Source organism: Canis aureus, chromosome 7 (assembly GCF_053574225.1).
Source record: "Canis aureus isolate CA01 chromosome 7, VMU_Caureus_v.1.0, whole genome shotgun sequence".
Taxonomy (NCBI): Eukaryota; Metazoa; Chordata; class Mammalia; order Carnivora; family Canidae; genus Canis; species Canis aureus.
In genome coordinates, this window is record NC_135617.1 from 6,648,599 (window position 1) to 6,670,462 (window position 21,864).

The following is a 21,864-nucleotide window of genomic DNA, read 5'->3' on the forward strand; positions in this document are numbered from 1 at the left end:
AATTAGGAAACCAATCTTAAATAAATACCATAATGTGCTCTTAAAAGCCCACATAGAGGAAGTGTGCGCCTGAAGAAGGAAATGACTCAGGCCATTTTTAGCTCTTTTCAACAATAACATCTAAGAAAAAATTTTAAACCTCAATAGCTCAGTAACCTTCAATGCCTTTCGGTTATGCACTTAAATAAATGAATTTTTGGGAAATGACTTAGACTAACTTTAAATAAAAGGAAAAACCTGAGCTCCATTGTAAGAACACTTTTGTTCTGTTGTTTTATTCTTCTGTTACTGGCAGTTTCTTCACAAACCCCAAGTCCAGGCTATGGGCCACTCTCTGGCAGTGGGGAGACCTCAAGGCATTTTTCTAACGTTTCCCTCTGCAAACTCTTCAGCCTGGTGGGTTCAACGAGGAGTGGCTGTTTTAGCTTAAAAGAAACTAAAAAAAGGAAGTTTCATGGGTCAAAATTTAAACTGTTGATCAAATTAACTCTTTATATCAATTGGCTTGTCAAAAATGCCACAGAGATTCAAAAGACAACTTGAGCTCAAGAGCTTCCAAGATTCTCAAGGGGCTAATCTAATGCTTGTGGGTGAGAGTTTGATAAGTAATAGAAAGCAATGTTGTCTCGAAGTAACTTCTCCCTATAAGATACTTAGTAATTACAAAGGGGAAAATATTATCTTTATATTGGAAAAACCTGGATACCACCTTCCCCAAGTGATCAGAATTCCCATTCCCAGTAAGAGACCAGATCAGCATCATGTGCCTATTGCTGTGATGCACTGAGGACACAGCACCCCTCCTGCCATATACATGCCCCAAATACCTCATCTGGGTCTAAGTGTGAGAAAATACCAGACGCAACTCATTTGTGAGGGCAGTTTATAAAATAATTGGCCTGTACTCCTCAACTATGTCAAGATCATGAAAGAGGCATGACAAATACCTCGAATTTATAATCCAGGATTTTCTTTCTCTACAAAGGAAATTATTAGGATAACTGCCAAAATCTGAGTATTTTGTACCTAAAAAGTATTGTATGGTAGTTTCCAGATGTGTAACAGAATGTCCTTGTTTCTTAAAATATATGTTAGGGTATTAGGTATGTGGGCCATCACACTGGCAACTTGTTCTCAAATGGATCAAAAAAGGAAAAAAACTGTGTGTGTGTGTGTGTGTGTGTGTGTGTGTGTGTTGGGGGGTTACAGAAAAACAAGAGCAAGAGGGAGGAAGAGAGAGGGAATAATAAAGTAAATGTGGTAAAATACTAATATTTGAGGAATCTGAGGGAAGGGCATACAGGATTTCTTTATACTATTCTTGAAGCTTTCCTGTAAGTCTGAAATTATGTCAAAATAAAAAGAAAAATAAGAAAGACCCTCAAAAACTCAAGTAGCCCAGTCCTGTCACCATTTGCTATTCTTAAAGTTGATGGGAGCGAGGCCATATTTCAGAGTCATCGATCCTCGGAGAGGGGAGATTCGTTGGCATTTCAAACCCCAAACTCCAGTTCAATTTTCTCTGTTGGTGTCCCCAGAACTCTCTTAAAATCTTTCCAGCTGAAGACTTCTTCCAAGATAGGCCTCTGTGCTGCAGGCCATCCTCCCCACTGCGCTCTTCCTAGCGTGTTCTCCTTTTATACCTTTGCCCAGACTGACTGCTCTCCTCACTGTTTTTGCATATATCTCCTAAAATAAAGGGCCCAAAGTTAAGCTGGCTTGCTAATCTGAGGGTGAAAATCAGTAACTCTAAGAGGAGAAAAGTCATCACTTGGGGTTTCGAGCTACAGAGGACAGTGATGATGGTCCAATCTAATCCACGTCACCTTGCATGTGAACACTGCTACATGCAGAGATTAAGTGGCTCCCCGAAGCCATGTGCTTAGTAGCAATACCAGGAGCACAAGCCCTGCCCAGGGCTCCCACATGAGCCACGAGCACAGCAAAGGACTAAAAGGGAGCCGAGGAACAGTGAGATTATTTGAACCCTTTAGGAAGTAGGGTCTTTTACAGGACTTCCTCGCTTGCTGGGGAGGACTTGTTTACCCTGCTTCTCCTAGGGTCTCTTTCTGAATCTATTACGCTGTTTTGCGCATCCCGGAGTCCTCATTCCACAATGCTTAGTAAGGGCCTAACGTGTGCTGTGTGCTTTGAGCTTGGTGGAGGTCCAAGACTGTGGCTCCAGAGGAGCCCATTTCAACTTCAGAAATGAAATCCCCGAGGAGCAGCAAAGGAGAAAAAGCAGGGACCATTCCCTTGACAAGCTTCCCATGGGGCGCCTTTGCAGAGACCCATTGATCACGGGCCTTCACTGCTGGGGAACTTCACGGGGCAAGGGCTGGGTATACACCAGGCCAGGCCACTTCCAGCTCTGAGTGGCATTCCCAATAAGCGTGGTAAACCTTAGGAGAGGAGGACATATACGTTTGGATCTAGAAAACCATGGGCACACCTCCCAAGGATGGCAGTCTATGAGACTTAGTCAAAGATTCAGGAGCCTGAAATCTGTTTTAATCTTCCACTTTCGTGTATTAACTGCCTCCCCAGAGATTTCCAACCAGCGTTTCCTTGGGCAGAGAGGTGATAATTAATATATACTCCCTGGGGAGTTTTAGAAGTAGGCTCTCTTCCTGAAATTAAAGCATAGTTTTTACTCACTAAATATTAGGTTTACATGTCGTTCATATATACATTACTGGGTGAGTAAAGAGATAACTTCATTTGTTTCTGAACATGTTCACAGAAATGGTAGTCAAAACATGCTAAAAATTTCAGGGCAGTGGGGAAACATATAAATAACTACAGATATTCTCAATTTAAAACAAAAACTGTGGTTTTTTTACCCTTTTCTAATTCATGCAAAATCGGTACAATCCTCGTATTCCAAAAGACTTCATCTACTTCTATTTCTGTTTCCTTTTCTTGCAAGTTGGCTTTAGAGACTGCAAAAGAAATCCAGATCAGGAGAAAGCTGTGAAAAAAAGTTATACCTAGAGCACCATCACAAGTCTTTACTATTCATCACTATATTAATCAACTGTGGAATGAAAGTACATTTAAGCCCAACTAATTCTAATTAGAACTACCTGTCTTCTAAGCAAATCACCCCAAACTGAACTCCGAAAAGATCATGTAAAGAGATCAGAACTTTAAACTCTGGTTAGGACACCACATGATGTCTCAAACTTTGTAAATGTTGGAATTATTGTCAGTAAGGCAAATAGTTGTTGTTGTTGTTGCTGTTATTTTTAAGTAAGCTCTATGCCCAACGTGGGGCATGAACCCACGACCCCAGAATCAAGAGTTGCATGTTCCACCACTGAGCCAGCCAGGCACCCTGCAAGGCAAATAGTTTGAGTTATTTTTTATTTAAACTTACCACTCTGTAACGTGGAATAAATAGAAAACTTCAGATAGGTAAAGAATAAGGATTTTGAAACATGCTTAATAAAAAATTTTCTAAAAGGAAGGCCTATGGCAAGACTTTCTTTCCAATAGAAAACGAAATGGCCGTATCATTGTGGGGCCAATGCCATTAACGCCAAGTGAATCTGTGTGGGGTAGTAGGAAAAGCCTGTACTTTAGGCACTGACAGATTTCAGTGCATATCACAGCTTCATTACTGATGCCCTGGTTGGCTGGGGTCTGGTTCTCATCCTTTCTAAGCCTCATCAGTGAAACAGAGATGAAAATCTTTGCATTCAGGGCTATGAGAATTAAAAGACATGATATAGGTAAAGCTTAGAGCCCAATGCCTAATATCTAGGAATACACAATAAATGTGAATTTTATTTTCCTGATAAAAAAAAACAATAGGCCACCACTGTCTGAAGTTTATCCGGCTATGTGATCCCACTGAATCATCACGATTAGATGCTGCCTGTGAATGTAGGCTGTAGAAGAATAGCTGCCATTGCCTGGGGGACTTTAAGAGGCAGCACAACTCTTCAATTTTTATAACATTATGAAGAGGTCCCCAAATGGTCTCCATTTTCCAGATGAAGAAAGTGCGGCTCAGGGGTATTACGCTACCTGCCCAAGGTCATACAGCTCCACAGCACTTGTAAGCACTTGACCTCTAGGCTAGTCCACCCCACAGCAAAAACAGTAAACTGAAAGATGACTTTGGAGGGCCATGTGAATCATATTAGAAACTGCAAATCATTATATATTTCACACAGGAAATATCTCACTATCTAAAGCACAGACAGTGTAGCTGGAGGGGGCACTGCTCCCTCCAGAAATGAGAGTGCGGACTCTCAAGAGCAATGCGAAGGACATAGTCCTCAGCTTCCCTTCTCTGTTTCTCTCCCTCCGTTCCCATAAGGTTCTCACATGGCACCCAGTCTATCTATCTAATCAATATTCAGTCTGTACCTGCTCAGAGTGGACCCAGTACAATCAATCAAGTGCCCACAGTAGTGCCTACACCCCAAAAATGTCGCACAAAGAGTTAGAAAAGATAGGGACAATCAGGGTTTCATAGAAAGAGAAGAAGGGAGAGCAGCAAAAAGGCATATGCCCTATATATTTTTAGATTGTTTCAATGAGGGCAGGGGAGAGGACCAATGGACCAAGGAGGCCTATTAAGAGCACAGGTTCTAGGGTCACTGTCTGGTTTTGAATCCTAGCTCTACCAACCTACGAGCTAGTTGACTGTGGGCAAGATGCATCGCTTTTCCTCTAGAAAATGGGGTAACAATGGTCATCGCCAAGTATTGGGATTATGGGTTATTAATTTCTCTTATGTGCTACTGTATTTTCCAAAACCTCTCATGTATTTGTGTTACTCTTTAGAAGAAGAAAATACATACAATCCACATGAAACTTCCTAAGCATGCAGTGACGATGTCACCCAGGAGAAGCAGGAAAGCTAAGCAATGTACCCCTCCCTTCCAGCACGGAGGCCTTCCTCTAACACACTTCTTGCTGGAAACAGACACCTCAGTTGCAGCGAGTCCAGGCTCACCTTTTATCAGACCTTCTTGATACCAAAAGGGGACAATGTACACTGGGCGTGTGAAAAGAGCTTGGGCAGAAAAAGTAGATAGAAAGGGATTGTCAACAAGGGTGTAATTAAAGGTTGTAGGTGTGCTCTCTATAGTTTTACTAGCAAAGCGTCACATAATCATCTAACCCATAAGGAAGAATTCACCATAAAATGCATAGGTGTGGGGCACCTGGGTGGCTCAGTCAGTTGAGCGTCTGTCTGCCTTCGCCTCAGGTCCTGATTTTGAGATCCTGGGATCCAGCCCCACATGGGCTCCCTGCTCAGAGGGGAGTCTGCTTCTCCCTCTCCCTCTGCCCCTCCCCCTGCTTGTGCTCTCTCTATCATAAATAAATAAATAAATAAATAAATAAATAAATAAATAAATAAATAAAATCTTTTAAAAAATGCATACGTGCATTGCCTTTAGGACAAAATCAGTCCATATCGTGCAGGTTCACAATCCCTTATCCAAAGCCTTTGGGCCAGATGTGTTTTGGGATTCAAAAAATTTTGAATTCTAGTAAGGTAATATGCTACACACACTGCAAGACCACCCCCAGTAAGGTCTTCTGGGGTGGCACCCTGCAGCTGGGTACAGGCATATTCACAGGAACAAAACAAAGACAATTCCTGGCCTCCCATCAGTCCAGGTCAGGCATTGTCACTAAATGAGTTTGAAAAATACTTCAAAAATTCAGAGCTTTCCCAAGCTTCAACTTTCCGTCTCAATCTTTTGGGTTATTACTTTTATGAGTCTACCCTAACTTTGATAAATTATAGGTATGGATTCTAAAAGTAAACCTGAATACTCAAGCAGTATAAAACACATGGTTGTTCATATTCCCAGGTATCCGACAGAGTCCAAAGACATGTGAATAAAGTCAACATATATCAAGGCAAGTGAAAAGCCAGATGATAATAAGTCAGATAAATAACTTAATCACCAAATATTTATGGCACCCTGAAATTTACCAAGTCCAATAAGTTCAAATCAGCATTTTTACCTCCTATGCAATATGCCCTTTAATAGAATAGCTCTGTGAGAAACCATGATTATCAATCTGCTTCTTAGGATACACAGAAACAATAACGTGCTCACCCTAGGCAGAGTTGAATTACAGGGGTGAGCCAGAAATTGCAGAAGGGTTTAACCTTGGGAAAGGAAAGGCCCTTGCAAGCCCTTCTGAATGTTCTAAAGACTTGTTCCTTCTCAGAGCAAAAGTCAGCCAGACACTGGGGCTTAAGGGATCACTTTCAACCCTTTCCCAAGAATCACAGTGCAAGCATTTGTGTCCAACCATGACCTTTCCACATCTCCGCCCACTCCCGGACCCCCTCCAACTCTGCTTTCTGCAAAAATGCCATTTTATATAACCAAACCCCTCTCCACTCTAGCAACTGAAGCATGGGATCCTGTGATTACTCTTTAAGATCTACAAAAACTAAATAAAAGTTTGCCTCAGTCTTGGGCAACAACCTAATATTTTAGAAAGCACTTTCATCTAGGTTCACAGTTTGCTAAATATAAAAATTATGATTCAACAGGAAATTGGGTAAGTCAAGCAGAAATTTCAGCATGTTTTTGACGATTTTGCTGTCTCAGTGGTTATAGTTTTTAACCACAGCTTTGAGTTCTGGACACAAAACTTGACACAATGTTTATTGGCTGATGTTTTTAGCAAGTAAATGTAAAATCCTTAGCAACAAAGCTGATGCAGAAATCAGGCTAGGATTTTCCTGTTACAGAAATTCTGATTGGCCACAAAAGTCATTTTATTGATGAGAAATTAGTTTTGAAAGTAAGAAAATATTTTGGGGGCCTAATATTAGTTTGGTTTTATAAAATTGCATGTGCGTAAAAAGTGAAAAATATAACAAACACCTGTGTACCCACAAATAGTTTGATCAAATATTAACTGTATTTTTATCCTCTCCTTTATTTCAAAGAAATAAACATTATAGATATAGTTGCCATCCCCTGTCTATTCCCCTTCCTTCCTCTGCCTCCAAGGGTTACCACCGTTCTAAATCAGGTGGTTATTTTTTTATCATGTTTGATTTTACATGTCACCACATAGATCTGTATCCATAAACAACATATGTCATTGTTTTTGCAACTTGATGTTTTCATGTAATATGTTTGTACTCATTTCAGTCAATATTACATGTGTAACTGCTACACTTCATTGAATGAATACATTTTGCATCATTTCTAGCCTGTGATTTATATTGTTACATTTTTTTTCCTCAAACAGATTAAAGCCCCCAAAGGCTGTCTTCATACAGCTAATAGAGCTTCACTTAAGTGAGCCATGATTTTGAACTCAAGAAGGATGCCGCTGTCAAATTTTGCAATTTTCCAAATGCTTTTACAAAATAATTGCTTGTATGCTCACTGAGACAGTAATCTATGGAGGTTTGAGGCCCTAGAGCTGTAATGGTAAGAATTTGAAGACTGTGGTGAAAATAATAAAAATTTCTAAAAATAAATGTTGATGTGTGGCCAAGTTGGCCGAAGTCACTGGAGTTTTCAAACAGTGAACCAACTGAGACATCTTCAGTGCAAATGTTTCTCCTGCGGGTGGAGATGCTGAAGGGGAAGACATGCTGGGGACCTCTACTACGCACAGGGCAGGCACCTCACCTGCTCTGGTTTCCAGTCTGCTCAGGTCCGAGCTGTTGAAACATGATGAGGTTCTTGAACGCCTCTTCCCCTGGTCCCTAGGAGAAAGAGGAATACACACAACACTCAGCCCACAAACCAAAGCATTTCTTCTTTCCGTAAAGTGTGGAGTCGGCTCTAGGCAGGTTGTGAAGAAACCACAGAGGACTGTTTCTAAGACAGGGTTTGGTGCTCTACAGTCCTTTAGCCAACATCTGATTTCCAGCTAAGGTTTATCTATCAAAAGACAAGTCAGAGCTGCCTCATAGTATTAAATACAATCACCAGAAACAACAACAAAAAATCCCAAGTTTACTTTGCAAATCAAAAAAAAAAAAAAAAAAAAAAAATCCTGCTGAAGGATATATACCACAAGAGGTCACTGTTAGAATAAGAAAGAACTCTGGTATGCAGGGAAGCACAAAAGACTAGCCTTTAGGAGCTGGAAGGGACCCTTTCTCTAGGTCTCCCTTCGTACAAGGAAACTGTTCCCAAATTGGTCAGATGTGCCCAAGGTCACAAAGCAGGGTCAGATCCAGAGCCCTGGGCTCATAATTTCCAATTCACAGCTCTTCCTACTTCAGCACAGACTGTTCTGTTTCCACTTAAAAAACTCATTAATATTCCTTGAAAATGCTTTATTTTTTAAATAATTTTTTTTAAGATTTTATTTATTTATTCATGAGAGACACACAGAGAGAGAAGCAGAGACACAGGCAGAGGGAGAAGCAGGCTCCATGCAGGGATCTTGATGTGGGACTCTTTCCCGGGACTCCAGAATCATGCCCGGGGCCCCAAGGCAGACACTTAATCTCTGAGCCACCCAGGAGTCCCTTTTTAAAATAATTTAAATGTGAAAGAAAATTGAAGGTAAATTCAGGCAGCCCCCAGATGACAAATATTTTGTATTCCAGATAAAAGAGTAGTGGTTGGCCAATAGTAGGATTATATTGCCAGGTTGTTTTAGGTTTGTTTTTTTTTTGTTTTTTTTTAAGGTTATATTTAATGTAAAGACCATCAGGAAGGATACAACTTTTCCTTAGCTACAGCTGACACTTAAAAGTGCTTACTTCAAATATCTGTACACAATTCCAAGTGCAAATTTTACAACAAATTTTTTTGTCATCAAATAAAATATTCGCTATAAAAAAATCACAAATAATGCATATGCGCGTGGTCAGGGTCACTCACAAATACCCAGACACATGTCTGTGAATAAGATCCCCAGTAACTGTTCAGTGCTGTGTCTTGGCCCTTGGTTTTTACTGCTGCCCCAAGGATTAGCTTCTCCAAATATCATTTTTCCCATAAACATGTTCCTTTTTTGAACACTTGATTTAACACTTCTCTTTGTCATTTAGTAGAGAAAAGATCAAGCTAATCCTTCCCAAAATATCTAATTATTTCATACTCTGAAACAATTGCCTTATTTTTATGCAGGGTAAAAACATGAATCTGGTAGCAAGGTGTCCCTGGCCAATCAAAGAAAGAATATGAGGATGGGATCTTCTTTGTCAACACTCTTGGGAGTTGAGATTCAGATGGAACAGATCTAATCTACCCTTGGAGAAAGTAAAATACCAAAGTTTGACAAGGCGTGAAGCCAAGGAAGTCCTCATACATATCACTCCTAGAAATAACAAGAAAGTCTAAGAACCACAGAGGCAAGCCTTCTTTTCATTATTGTCCTAAACAATTATTGAAATCAAGCAAGACAGTTTTCAAATAATGGCCTTTCAAAGTCATTGGTCCACTTTCAGAGTCATGGCCAGTGATGAGGTTGCCTCCCTAAACCACATTTGTGTATCCATCCCTACTTCTGGTTGGGGGGAAGAAAAAGAAGGGTCTTTCTTCTTATGATATACCAGAGCTCAACAGTGCTCCTACTGGTTCTCAAGAAGAGCACCCGATGAGGATTTACGAACGCTCCCTATGATCATCATTGTACAGTGGCTGAGCTTACGGGCTCTGAACCTAAACTACCAGGTCCCAGGTCCCAGGTCCAACATTTATCAGTTATGTGGATTTGGGCAACTTACTTAAAGTTTTGGTCTTATCTTAACACGAGGGCAAAGCCTCTCCTTAGTACAGTGACTGGCACATGTGAAGAACTTAATAGTCAATATTTGTATTTTCTTTTGCTCTGAATCAACAAGCAGCTGTCTGAATGGTCCAGTGCTTGATGTTACTGTGGTAAAGAACATATATAGCATTGCCCTGAAGAAGTCTAAAATCTACTTTGAGGAACTAAGCAACTTTTTTTAAATGGAAAGTTCCAATGGAGTCTCTAATCAAGTACTAGATTGTGAAAGTCAGCGTGTTACAAGAACTAGAGGGATGCTGAGAAGGAAGTGATTAGTGAGAGGGAGAAGTGGGCCACAAAGTGGGTCTTAAAAAAATAAAAGTTGAACCAGCAAGGGATAGCACTGCTCTTCAGAGGGGAGGAGCATGAGTGGAGGCAAAGAGGAGCATGAGCAGCCTGGTGCTCAGGGTGGGGGATAATTGCAAGGGACCAGCAAGGCAGGAATAGGAGCTTTTTGCTGGGATGCACCGGAAGCAGCTGCCTGCAACCCTGGAGAGGGGTGATGGCCCAGTCTGATGGGCCATAAGGAGTTATAGGTTCTAACATGAGAAAGTAATGGGATCTGGAGCTGGTACAAGAGCATTTAGGAGGCAACAAGATCTAAGTCTTTGGGGGTGCCAGTGGGACTGGAGAGAACCTGTAAATGAAAAGTTGATAGGATTGGTGGTTGATTTCAGGCAGAAGAAAGAACAGAAGGTAGGCCTGGGGGAACAGGATAGCGGGGTTGCCATCAATAGAAATGGGCAGGTTAGAGAGAACAGTTTGAGGAATAAAGCATGTGTGACATTTGCCATATTGAGTTTTGGATGAAAAATGAGGTGTCAGCAAAGGAGATGTGGAAGTCAGGGACAGAGCGCTGTTAAAGATCCAAGTGGTACTACAGGGACTAGAGTCATCAGGCTTGTGGCTCGAAAGACGAGACTCTCAGGACAAAGCCTTTTCAGATACTCATGTAAAGGACAGAAAGGGGAAAAGGAGTCCAAAGGAAGAAGAAAAATAAAATAGGTTCTCATGCAGCCCAAGCATGCTGAGAAGGCAAGCATGAGACACAGGTCAAAGATGAACACTGAGGAAGAAGAACCATCCTGTCTGACCAGGGCAAGCCTAACAGGGTTTCTGGGGAACGAGACAGTTGAAGTCCCACAATCAGAGTGGGGTGGAGAGAGACGCATCAAGAAAAGAAAATCCTGGGACACCTGGTAGCTCAGTTGGTTAAGCGGCTGCCTTCTGCTCAGCTCATGATCCCAGTGGAGCCGGAGCCCTGGGTCCCTGCTCAGCGGGGAGCCGGCTTCTCCTTCTCCCTCTGCTCCACACCCCCTGTTCATGCTCTCTCTCTCTCAAATCAATAAATAAAAACTTTAGAAAGAAAAAAGAACAGAAAATCTGCCAAAGAAGAGAACAGACAGCCTTATGGTTAATGGAAATCTGTTCTCCTGTCACTTCTACCCCAAGAACCTTCTTGGTTCAACTCACTAATCGAGGCCATATAAAACAAATCTTTATCCTTCTTCCTCCCAACAGTTCTTCACATATTTAAAAATGTGGTGTTCACCACTGAACATCCTCTCCTAATGGTTTAGATTCCATGGTTTTATTAGCTAGGTTATCAGATAATTGTCATCACACTTACTAGCCGTGTGGCTTCGGGTCTGTTGTTCATCTAAGTTTTGGTTTCCTTATCGACAGAAGAGGGGTGGTAAATAGTAGCAACCCTCTATATAAAGCTGTCGGGAGGGTCAAATGATAAAATGCAGGATTGCTAGCAGAATTCCAGGTGCCTGGTGAGTACTTGCTAAGTGTTTCCTCTCACTGCGGCTGCCGTCACTGATGTCACCGACAGACTTCTCCCTCCAGTCCCCTTAACTCCACCTCGTAGGACATGGTTTCAAGTCTCCTTGCCAGCCTATTCAGTCACTCTGTGAGAGTGTCACTTTGTCTGGATCCCTTTTAAAGTCTGGAACCCAGCCCTGAGCTAAACGTACAGCCTGAGGAACAATGGAAAGGGATTCTAAATACTGCAGCCTAAAACTGCATTACTGGTTTTGGTGCTTACATCACAGTGTTGGTCAATTCTTGTTTTTTCTTACATATGCAGCTAAGGCAGATTGCCCCCATCCACGGTGGACTCGCCAAATTTCAGTGTTGTTTTTGGCAACATCTATCAGATGTGTCTAAATCTTGATTCAGTCATCCAGTAGAATTGCTCTTCTTACCAGCTTCCTTTTCCGTGTTGTCAAAGACCACAATTAATTTTTGTGCAACAATCTTTGATGTCCAGCAATAAAATAATTCCAGAAGGTATTCTTTCAAACTCTTTTGTGAACTTCTTTTTAGAGGCAGAAAAACACCACTTAATTAGGGTATCTTCATCTACAAATAACAATGACAACAAAAAACCCTAATTCTAGCAGACATAATCAGTAAATGCAATGTGTTGGCTCATATAACCTGGAAGTCGAACACTTGGGTGGGTTTTAGGTGTGGTGTGATCAGGGCGTTGTCTCCTTTCTGCAGCTCTCTCAGGTCTGCTGTTTCTTCGGTTCCATTTGTAATCAGGTTGGAATACTGAAGACGGCAAGATGACTATGACATTCCCAGGCTCCTGATCTATTGCCAACACGTTTCAGAGCAAAAGCAAGGTCTTCTTTTCCCAGCCACTGACAGGAGCCCTACATTTCTTTCACTGAATAACCAGAACCAAGCTCTCTAGCCAAGGCAATGCTATATACAGACTGAGTTACGAGTGTCCGTCCACCCATCAGTCACATTGGCAGCATCTACTTCTGGACCATATATACACTGAAGAAATAAAGTGTATTTCTTTAAAAATGGTCTAAACCTCAGATTTTGCTATTATTTAAACAGTTTTTCTAATTATTATGATTAGGTCAGAGGTCAGCAAACTTTTTCTTAAAGAGCCAGATAATATCTATTTTACACTTTGCATGCCAAGTGGCAAAATAGATGTAGGTATTTCTGTAACCATTTAAATGTAATGACTAAAAAATGTATGAGCCATTCTTGGCACAAAGGATGTAAAACAAAATGAAACAAAACAGGTGGCTGGCCAGATTTGGCTCCTGGGCTATAGTTTGTTGACTCCCGCTTTAAAGCAGTAACTATAAAGACATTAAGAAGGATTTCGAATGAAGGTGAAAGAAAGCAATACATTTATTTCCAAGTGGAAAAAAAAATTACATGTGAGAAAATGGGAAAGGAAATCTTAAAGGTATATTTAAAATTTTAAGGCATATTTAAATTTTAAATGTGCTGATTATCATAAGCATATGATAAAAAGAAAATTTAGCAAATTTTGAGCTAAACTTTCCCATGCCCCAAGAAAAAAAAAGACACTTCAGTTTTAGAATTAGATTCAAGCTGTATAGATTCATGTCAGGAAGTAAATATTGTAGGCTTTGCAGCCATACAGTCTCTACAGCTACTCAACTCCGCTGCTGTAGTATGTAACAACCACAAGCAAGAGGTGAATGAACGAGTGTGGCTGTGTTCCAATAAAACTTTATTTATAAAAACAGGTCATAGGCTGGGTTTGGCCCATGGGTCTTAGTTTGCTTACCCCTGCCTCGTAGTCTCTTAGATTCTCTGACTGCAATTGAGAAGGCCAACACCAAGGAGTGGCAGGGGTGAGGTCCCCTAATCACATCTTCATTGCCCTAAGCACCAGTTATATAGTTTTCAGACATAATAGCATTAATAATATTAGCATTCGGTCTTAATAACGAATGTTAAAAATAGAACTCTGTACTTAAACGGTTACATAAAAGCACAATGAAATGAAAGAACATGATTTTAAAGAAATGGTCATAAGATCAAAATTTTAAGTCCTCCGAGGTATCTATGGCATTGGGTTGTGGCTCATGATTAAAAAAAAATGCATATTTAAAAATTATACATATAATCTCAGCATCTTTTTCAGCTATCACTAAGTGGTTATTATTCAAGCTCTTGTATAAACTTGATGAGACATGGCTTTGTAGCTATCCACGTTAGCTCAACTTAGTAACTTAGTTAAGCTCAAAGTCCCTTTAGCTTGTGTACAAGCCCACAGGTCCATGCTTTCCGTAACCTTTAGAGCTCCACAACGTCCAGGCACATCAGGTGAAAGGCCCTGTCACTTCCCACTGCTGCAGCTACGAGGACTTCCGTCCTCATTGGGGAGAGTAGCTGTGAATGCCCTCTGGCCTAGCATGGGGTGGGGGGCTGGCTCTATGCAGCTCCTTTCTCTGCTTTCCGCCTACCCTCCTAATGGGGTGCTAACATATGGCCATCTTCCACCAGAGCCGCTACCACCACGGCTTCCCCATGGTCTCCTCCTTTTCAGGCTCTCCCCTCTCCCTGCCCCTCACTCTGCTGCCTGTCTTCAGCTGAAAACTTCTCGGTGGTTCCCTGCAGTCCACAGCCTCAGGACCTACGCTCCTGCTGCACTAGGCCATCTGCCTTTTTTCCATCCGGCTGCCACCAGGTCAAATACCCCTCCGCCTCTGCTACTCCTTTAGCAAAGAACACAATGTTCCACCCCGACTGAAAACCAGCCTCAAGAGGCATCCCAAGCCCACGGGTACCCCAAGAAACCTTTCCTGATCTTGAGGTCAGAATGAGGTGCTCTCATATCTGAACTCCCAGGGTGTGTGCTTTTAGCACTTTCAGCTCTGCTTTCATTCCCCAGCGTCAGAACTAATCACTGAATAGTGCTTCCCAAACTTAAGTGTGCATTCAAATCACAGGCTATCTTATAAAAATATGTAAAATGCAGATTCAAATCCAGTATGGGCCTGAGATCCTGCATTTGCAGCAAGCTCCCAGGTGATGTTGACACAGCTCTTCCAGAGACCAAACCTGAGTGGCAAGACTGCTGTGGTGTAAGCACCTCATGGGCAGGATCCATTTGTCTGTCTCCCACCTCCCGACCCCTCAGCATAGGGCTTTGCTTACCAAGAAATGCTTATTAAATGGAAATGGTTGAATAAGGTAGGACTCTGCAAAACCATTCTGGCCGGTGCTTGTCTTTTCCGAATGGAAACGGTTACACAGCCACATTACCCTTAATTTCTTAAAATAATGATGACTTCATTATTTTTGAAAAAATGACATATTTATTAATCTTTAAGGCCAGGCAATATAAGAAGGTACAAAGAAGATCTTAAAAAATCATCCAGGACCCCACCACCCAGAAATAAATATTGATATATGGTAAACATAATTCCAGACATATTTTGCACATATTCAGATGAAAAGAGAAAGGAAAGAACAGAAGAGTGATTTGGAGGGAGGGCAGGTAAAGGATACATATAAATAGGATCATACCATACATGTCATTATAATTTTAAAGTATTAGGTATAAATTTTACTTGAATTTAACAGAGAAACAGAAATTGAGATGAAACTGAAGGAATTGTAGAACTTCAGATGAATGGGTCTTCCCAAGAGATATTAGTTTCTAAAAGATCTCTCTGAAGTTAAGAAAAAAAATAATGAAAAACATTAGGATGCTGAAATATTCTTTTTTAAATTCATATTTCAATTTCAGTCTGTAGCTACTGACAAATCTATTCCCTCTTATGAAGTGAAATAATTGGCACTCACACTTCCTCCCAAGTACCAGTTTTAGTTATTTATGTTACTATTACATCATTAAGTCTTCTGTTCCATAACCATCATTTTCAGGGTTTTAATTCACTATGAAAACAAAGCCGATACTCACCATGAATGGCTTTATCATAGCCTCCTCATTTCTGAATTCTGACTCATCATTTTGATGTCAAAAGAGTTTTCTAGGGGCGCCTGGGTGGCTCAGTCGCTTAAGCATCTGACTCTTGGTTTCGGCTCCGGTCATGATCTCAGGATCCTGGGATTGAGTCATGCCTCAGGCTCTGCGTTCAGCACAATGTCTGCTTGGGATTCTTTCCCCCAACCTCTCCCTTCCCCTCTGCTCTTCCCCCTGTTCTGTCTGTCTCTCTCTCACAAATAAACAAATACATACATATGTAATAAAAAAAGAGTTTTCTAGAAAGTGCATGTGTGCTATAGTCCCCAAGTTCATTCACATTTGGAATATCCATCTGTTGCCTTTTTATTAAAGAACAAGTTGGCTGTGTTACACAAGGATAACACAAGGATAATCTTGTGTTATCCTTCTCATACTTAGGACTGCATAGATACTACTCTACTGTCTTCTGACACTGTGAGGTGCTCTACTAAAGCCAGAGGCAGTCGGCCTTTTTCTCCTTTTATGGGACTTCCTTATTTAGCCTGGATGGCCATAGGATACCTTCTTCCATTTATTCACTCAATTGACAATTACTAATTGTCAATTAGTACTATGCTCTGGGTAGTGTTCTAGTGCTGAACACTATTGGAAGTATCTTAGTGTGTAGTATTCCATATAAAATTTCGTTGGTGGGGGGCACCTGGGTTCTTCAGTGGTTGAATATCTGCCTTTGGCTCAGGTCGTGATCCCAGGGTCCTGGGATTGAGTCTTGCATTGGGCTCCCCTCAGGGAGCCTGCTTCTCCCTCTGCCTGTGTCTCTGCCTCTGTTTCTGTGTCTCTCATGAATGAATGAATGAATGAATGAATGAATAAATAAATAAATAAATAAACAAACAAACAAATAAATAAAATCTTTAAAAAAATTGTTGGGACATGCTGTGTCCATTGAGCTTCAGATTCAAATTTTTATTTCAGAAAGTTGCCTCTTCCATTCTGTTGGTTCTTGTGAATATCAAATGAGTTAATATATGTAAATCACTTGGAAGAGTATATGGCACTTGGTTGTTGAAAGTAAGCTAGTACTTGGCACAAAAACAGACACACAGATCAATGGAACAGAATAGAGAACCCAGAAATGGACCCTCAACTTAATGGGCAACTAATCTTCAACAAAGCAGGAAAGAATATCTAATGGAAAAAGACAGTCTCTTCAACAAATGGTGTTGGGAACATTTGACAGCCACATGCAGAAGATGGACCATTTCCTCACACCATATACAAAATTGACTCAAAATGGATGAAAGACCTAAATATGAGACAGCAATCCATCAAAATCTTAGAGGCGAACCCAGGCAGCAACCTTTGTGACCCGGGCCACAGCAACTTCTTACTAGACACGTCTCCAAAGGCAAAGGAAACAAAGGCAAAAGTGAACTACTGGGACTTCATCAAGATAAAAAGCTTTTGCACAGCAAAGGAAACAGCCGACAAAACCAAAAGACAACCTACGGAATGGGAGAAGATATTTGCAAATGTCTTATCAGATAAAGGGCTAGTATCCAAAATCTATAATGAACTTATCAAACTCAACACACAAAGTACAAGTAATCTAATCAAGAAATGGGCAGAAGACATGAACAGACATTTCTCCAAAGAAGATATACAAATGGCTAATAGACACATGAAAAAAATGCTCAATATCACTGGGCATCAGGGAAATGCAAATCAAAACCACAATGAGATATCACCTCATGCCAGTCAGAACGGCTAAAATTAGCAAGTCAGGAAACGATTGATGTTGGCAAGGATGTGGAAAAAGGGGAACCCTCTTAAACTGTTGGTAGGAATGCAAGCTGGTGCAGTCGCTCTGGAAAACAGTATGGAAATTTCTCAAAAAATGGAAAATAGAGCTACTACAACCCAGCAATTGCACTGCTGGGTATTTACTTCAAAGATACAAATGTAGTGATCTGAAGAGGCACCTGCACCCCAATGTTTCTAGCAGTGATGTCCACGATAGTCAAACTGTGGAAAGAGCCCAGATGTCCCATCTACAAATGAATGGATAAAGAAGATATGGTATATTTATACACACACACACACACACACACACACACAATGGACTACTACTCAGCCATCAAAAAACCCGAAATCTTGACATTTGCTACAACGTGGATGGAACTAGAGGATATTACGCTAAGCAAAATAAGTCAATCAGAGAAAGGCAATTACCATATGATCTCACTCATATTGAAGAAACAAAACAGAGGATCATAGGGGAAGAGAGGAAAAAATAAAACAAGATGAAATCAGAGAGGGCAACCAACCATAAGAGACTCTTAATCATAGGAAACAAACTGAGGGTTGCTGGAGGGGAGGTGGGGGTGGACGGATGGAGTGATTGAGTGACAGGCACTCAGGAGGGCATGTGATGTAATGAGCACTGGGTGTTATAAAAGACTGACGAATGAATCATTGCCCTCTACTTCTGAAACCAATAATATACATGTTGATTAATTGAATTTTAATTTTAAAAAGATTTAAAAGAAGGTACGCTAGTACTAGGGAGGGATGGGGGAAGGAGGAGGAAGACTCCTTCAGGAATACAAGTGCCATGCCTCTTGTATCTATCTTAATTGCTCTAATCATTTTCATATCTTCTACTTCTTTCTTTTTGTATGATTGCTTCTAGCCTGTACACCATTGCATTTTCAACTGTTTGTTTATTTATTTGTTTATTTATTTATTTAATTTATCCATCCATCCATGAGAGACACAGAGAGAGAGGCAGAGACACAGGCAGAGGGAGAAGCAGGCTCCCTGTTGGAAGCCCAGTGTGGGACTTGATCCCAGGACTTCAGGGTCATGACCTGAGCCCAAGGCAGATGCTCAACCACAGAGCCCCCAGGCGTCCCTCATTTTACTTCTAATACGACTTTCCTTTCTGGGTTTATACATTTTTCTTTCACTTCTTGAGAATTGCAAATATATTTTTCATCTCTTAAAGTGGGCTTAGAATTTCTAATTTGAATTCTTAGAACCCAAAGAGCTCATCTTTCTTTCCTTTTTTTTTTTTTTTAATTTTGACACTATGGAAAATGGTTTTAGCTCTTGTGTTTAGAGGGCAATGCCTTTTGTGATCCATTTTCTTCATCTGTCTTTTGTTCTGTTTTTCACATATCTGCACTTGAGTTCTATGTTAACTCTTATCCTTGTATTTATTTATCTTTAAACAGAGCCATTTATTTGCTGAAGAATTCATAGAATCCACAGAAGGAGAGAATCAGGGTGTTCTGTAGCTCCAACTTGAGTCAGCATTCTTGAACATCCATTCACCAGGTCTGTTATTTTTTGACCTAAAGCATGTATCTGCTTGGTCTGTGTGTGGCAAGTTGCTGTCACTCACAGAAATAGGCTGAGATAGGCTCCTTGAGTTCTAACCTAGCAAACCTCCCCTACCACTACCACATACGTGTGCATGCATACCAGCTGGCCCACAGGAAATGAGGATCGCATCGCCCTCAGTCCCATCCCCCTGTCCTTTCACCAAGGTCCTTGCAGGGGCATCTCTACTTTTTCTGGGGCTGGCCCACTCTTTAAGTCTCATTTCTTTAATTAAAGACTATTGGATGTATTACCTTCTGAACTGAGACACTCACTCTTAGTGAAATCTGTTTCTTGGTCTAGGTCTGAGGAGGTCAGTATCTGCTCTCAAATTACCCCTTGTTTTCATCAATACTTTGTAGAATCTGGCAGGTTAACTGGACTCCTGGCTGCACTATTCCAAGAGACAAAAACCTAACCTGAAGTACTACAAGCTGTCCCTGTCAAAACAAATAAAGAGAGGAAAGAAAAGAAAGGAAAGAAGAGGGAGAAGAAAAAAAAGAAAGAAAGAAAGAAAGAAAGAAAGAAAGAAAGAAAGAAAGAAAGAAAGAAAGAAAGAAAAAGGAACATATTGGTTCATAAGACAGAGCGGTCTACAATGTGGATCTGGTGGTATCAGGTACCCTGGATCTAGGGGTATGTATGTATCATCCTTGATACACTGTCACTGTCTCCATTTCCTTAGCTCTGTTTATATGTCACGTCCCCACTCAGAGTCACCCTCCAGAAGGCTATGAAATGGCTGCTGTTGGCTCTAAGACCACATCATCTTTATAGCTTATGAACTTGAAAGAGCACTTTCCCCAAAGGCTTTGGCAAAAGGCCCATGGAGGAACTCAGCTGGTCTGTTTTGGATCATGTGCCCATGTCTGAACCAACTGCTGTGGCTGATGGACAGATGAACTTTGAAAGCCAGGCCGGGGCCACATCATCCCCCCTGGACCCTTGGGAAGGTAAGGCAGGGAGAAGAGGGTCAGCCCTTTTCTAAATATAGACCGAGCATGATACAAGACACCTTGCTCTCCAAAGGCAAGGCAAGTATGCTAGGTTGATCAAAAAAAAAAAAAAAAATCAAGCCCACACTGCAGCGTGCAAAGTTTGCTCCATGTTTTGTAGTTTCAGGTCGGAACCAGTTTTCTGCTTCATTGATGGCATTTATTTTGGTGTTTTTCATTCTTTGCTGCTTTTGTTTAGTTTCTGTAGAATGCTTTTCCTTACCCTCTTTAACCAAGAGCCCTCTTTTCTTCTTTTTGATTCCAAAAATAGTACTATTGGCACTTGACAGTTTACAAACAAGGCTTTCAAACCTTATTAATCATTCCACAGCCCACAGTAAAGGCTGGGAGGAGATGGGAGTGAAGGAACACAGTTATTTCCATTTTACAGATTAGAAAACGGTCACCCCTGAGCGTGGTAAGAGACTTGTCAAAGACCATACAGATAAGTCAAATGGCTGAGAGAGAACCGAACCTAAATCCAAGGATTTACATAGAGAGCCTTTAAAGGTTTTTAAGCAGATGTATGAAAGGGTCCATCTGATTGAACCACTGGATAGACGAATGGATAGATGGATAGAGGTATACATACATATGTATTTTAACGGAAGCTTTCTTATTTTCAATCCACGTGGCAACAGAAAGTAAGAGAAAATGGAGTGCCGCTATGGGGCAGGCCTGCCAAACCATAAATGGGCCCTTCCTTGGCTGGACACGCAGAGACTGTCAGAATTGCAACACTGTTTGAAGATGATAGCTGGATAAGTGCTCAAGAGGATGCTCTCTTTTGTAAAGTTAAATAGTCCCCCAAGATCTTGTTTATGATGATGCCTTGCTGAGCAAATCCTATTTCCATCACGACCAGCATAAAGTGACACTCCATTCCATCCCAGGTCTGAGTTATCCATACTCTAAACGAAGGGTGTACGATTTCACTGGAACAAACTGGTCCCTTCTCCCCCCAGCCTGGAGGCATGCAGCCTAAAGGTGCCAGACTCCCCCGCATTAAGCGAGTGGGTGAGGACCCTGCGTGGGAGGCACGTCCTCATTTCCTCTGTCCCCTTTAGGAGACCTGCTTGGGCTCCTTCTGGAGCCAGTGTCCTCCCAGGCCTCCTCCTTTTCTAGTTTTGCATTCCCTCCCCTCCCTTCTTCTGCCAGCCGGGTTCACTGACAAGAGTCTTCATTTACCACATTAGGGCTTAAAGATGGAAAAATGTTAATTGAGTAAGGCTTTAGCATCAAAACTGGGAATACTGCACTGCATAGCAAAGATCATTTCTTGGAATTCTTCACTTAAATGTTTACGAGAAACAATTATCAAGTGTCCCAGATTGATTCACAAACGTAATTAATGAAAGAATTGCTAATAGTTTCCATTTTCTGGTTTGTTTTAATCCTACTGTATAAACTGTTTTTTTGGCACCATTTCAACAAAACCCCATCCTATGATTAAGGGAGGTAAAGATTCATAAAGCAGAAATGTTATGGGAAGTTAAACTCGCCAGGGTGCACTGCAAACCCGACTCAGGCACAGTCATTACAGGACGCAAAGGCCGTCCTCACCAAACAAAAGGAAAACAATTAGCACTGCCAATGCCTCATAATTTGGGACAGTCAGGAAGAAGCGCTTCTAGTCCCTAATTGATTTCTCCTTTGCTGTTTGTGGGATAAAATATGCAACTGAAAATGCCTTTGCTGTCCCAGACTGAGGAAGACATAATGAACTCTGGCTTGCCAGATTATTCTGCAACATCTGAAGGTTCGCAAAAAAATAAAAAAAAAATAAAAATAAAACAGCTCTTGTCTGGTTTTTCCTAGTCAACTTTAATTACTGTAAGGATGGGTGCAGCAAGATAAATGTTTCCTTTTCACTTCAGTGCTAAAGAAACACAAGCTCTCCTGCAGTCTTTTATGTTTAAACTCTGAGGTCTGCAGCCTATTCTTATTCACCGACTGGAAAAGATTGGTTGCAATGGCCAGTTTGATGTTTTGTGCTCAGCTCCCAAAGTCCCAATTTGAAGT

The 21,864-nt window shown here is 41.1% G+C and overlaps 1 protein-coding gene across 5 annotated transcripts in view; it reads right to left on the bottom strand.

The window, feature by feature from the left end:
* Positions 1 to 21,864, bottom strand: part of ARMC2 (armadillo repeat containing 2) — a 103,630-nt gene that overhangs the window by 56,498 nt on the left and 25,268 nt on the right. For all 5 annotated transcript variants that reach the window (XR_013382878.1, XM_077902853.1, XM_077902854.1 and 2 more), the window contains 2 exons: positions 7,635 to 7,711; positions 2,844 to 2,942 (listed from right to left, as the gene is read on the bottom strand). Coding sequence is in view for 4 of the 5 variants with exons in the window: in XM_077902853.1 (XP_077758979.1) it covers positions 2,844 to 2,942; positions 7,635 to 7,711 (176 nt within the window). In the remaining variant the exon portion in view is untranslated. The remainder of the gene's footprint in view (positions 1 to 2,843; positions 2,943 to 7,634; positions 7,712 to 21,864) is intronic.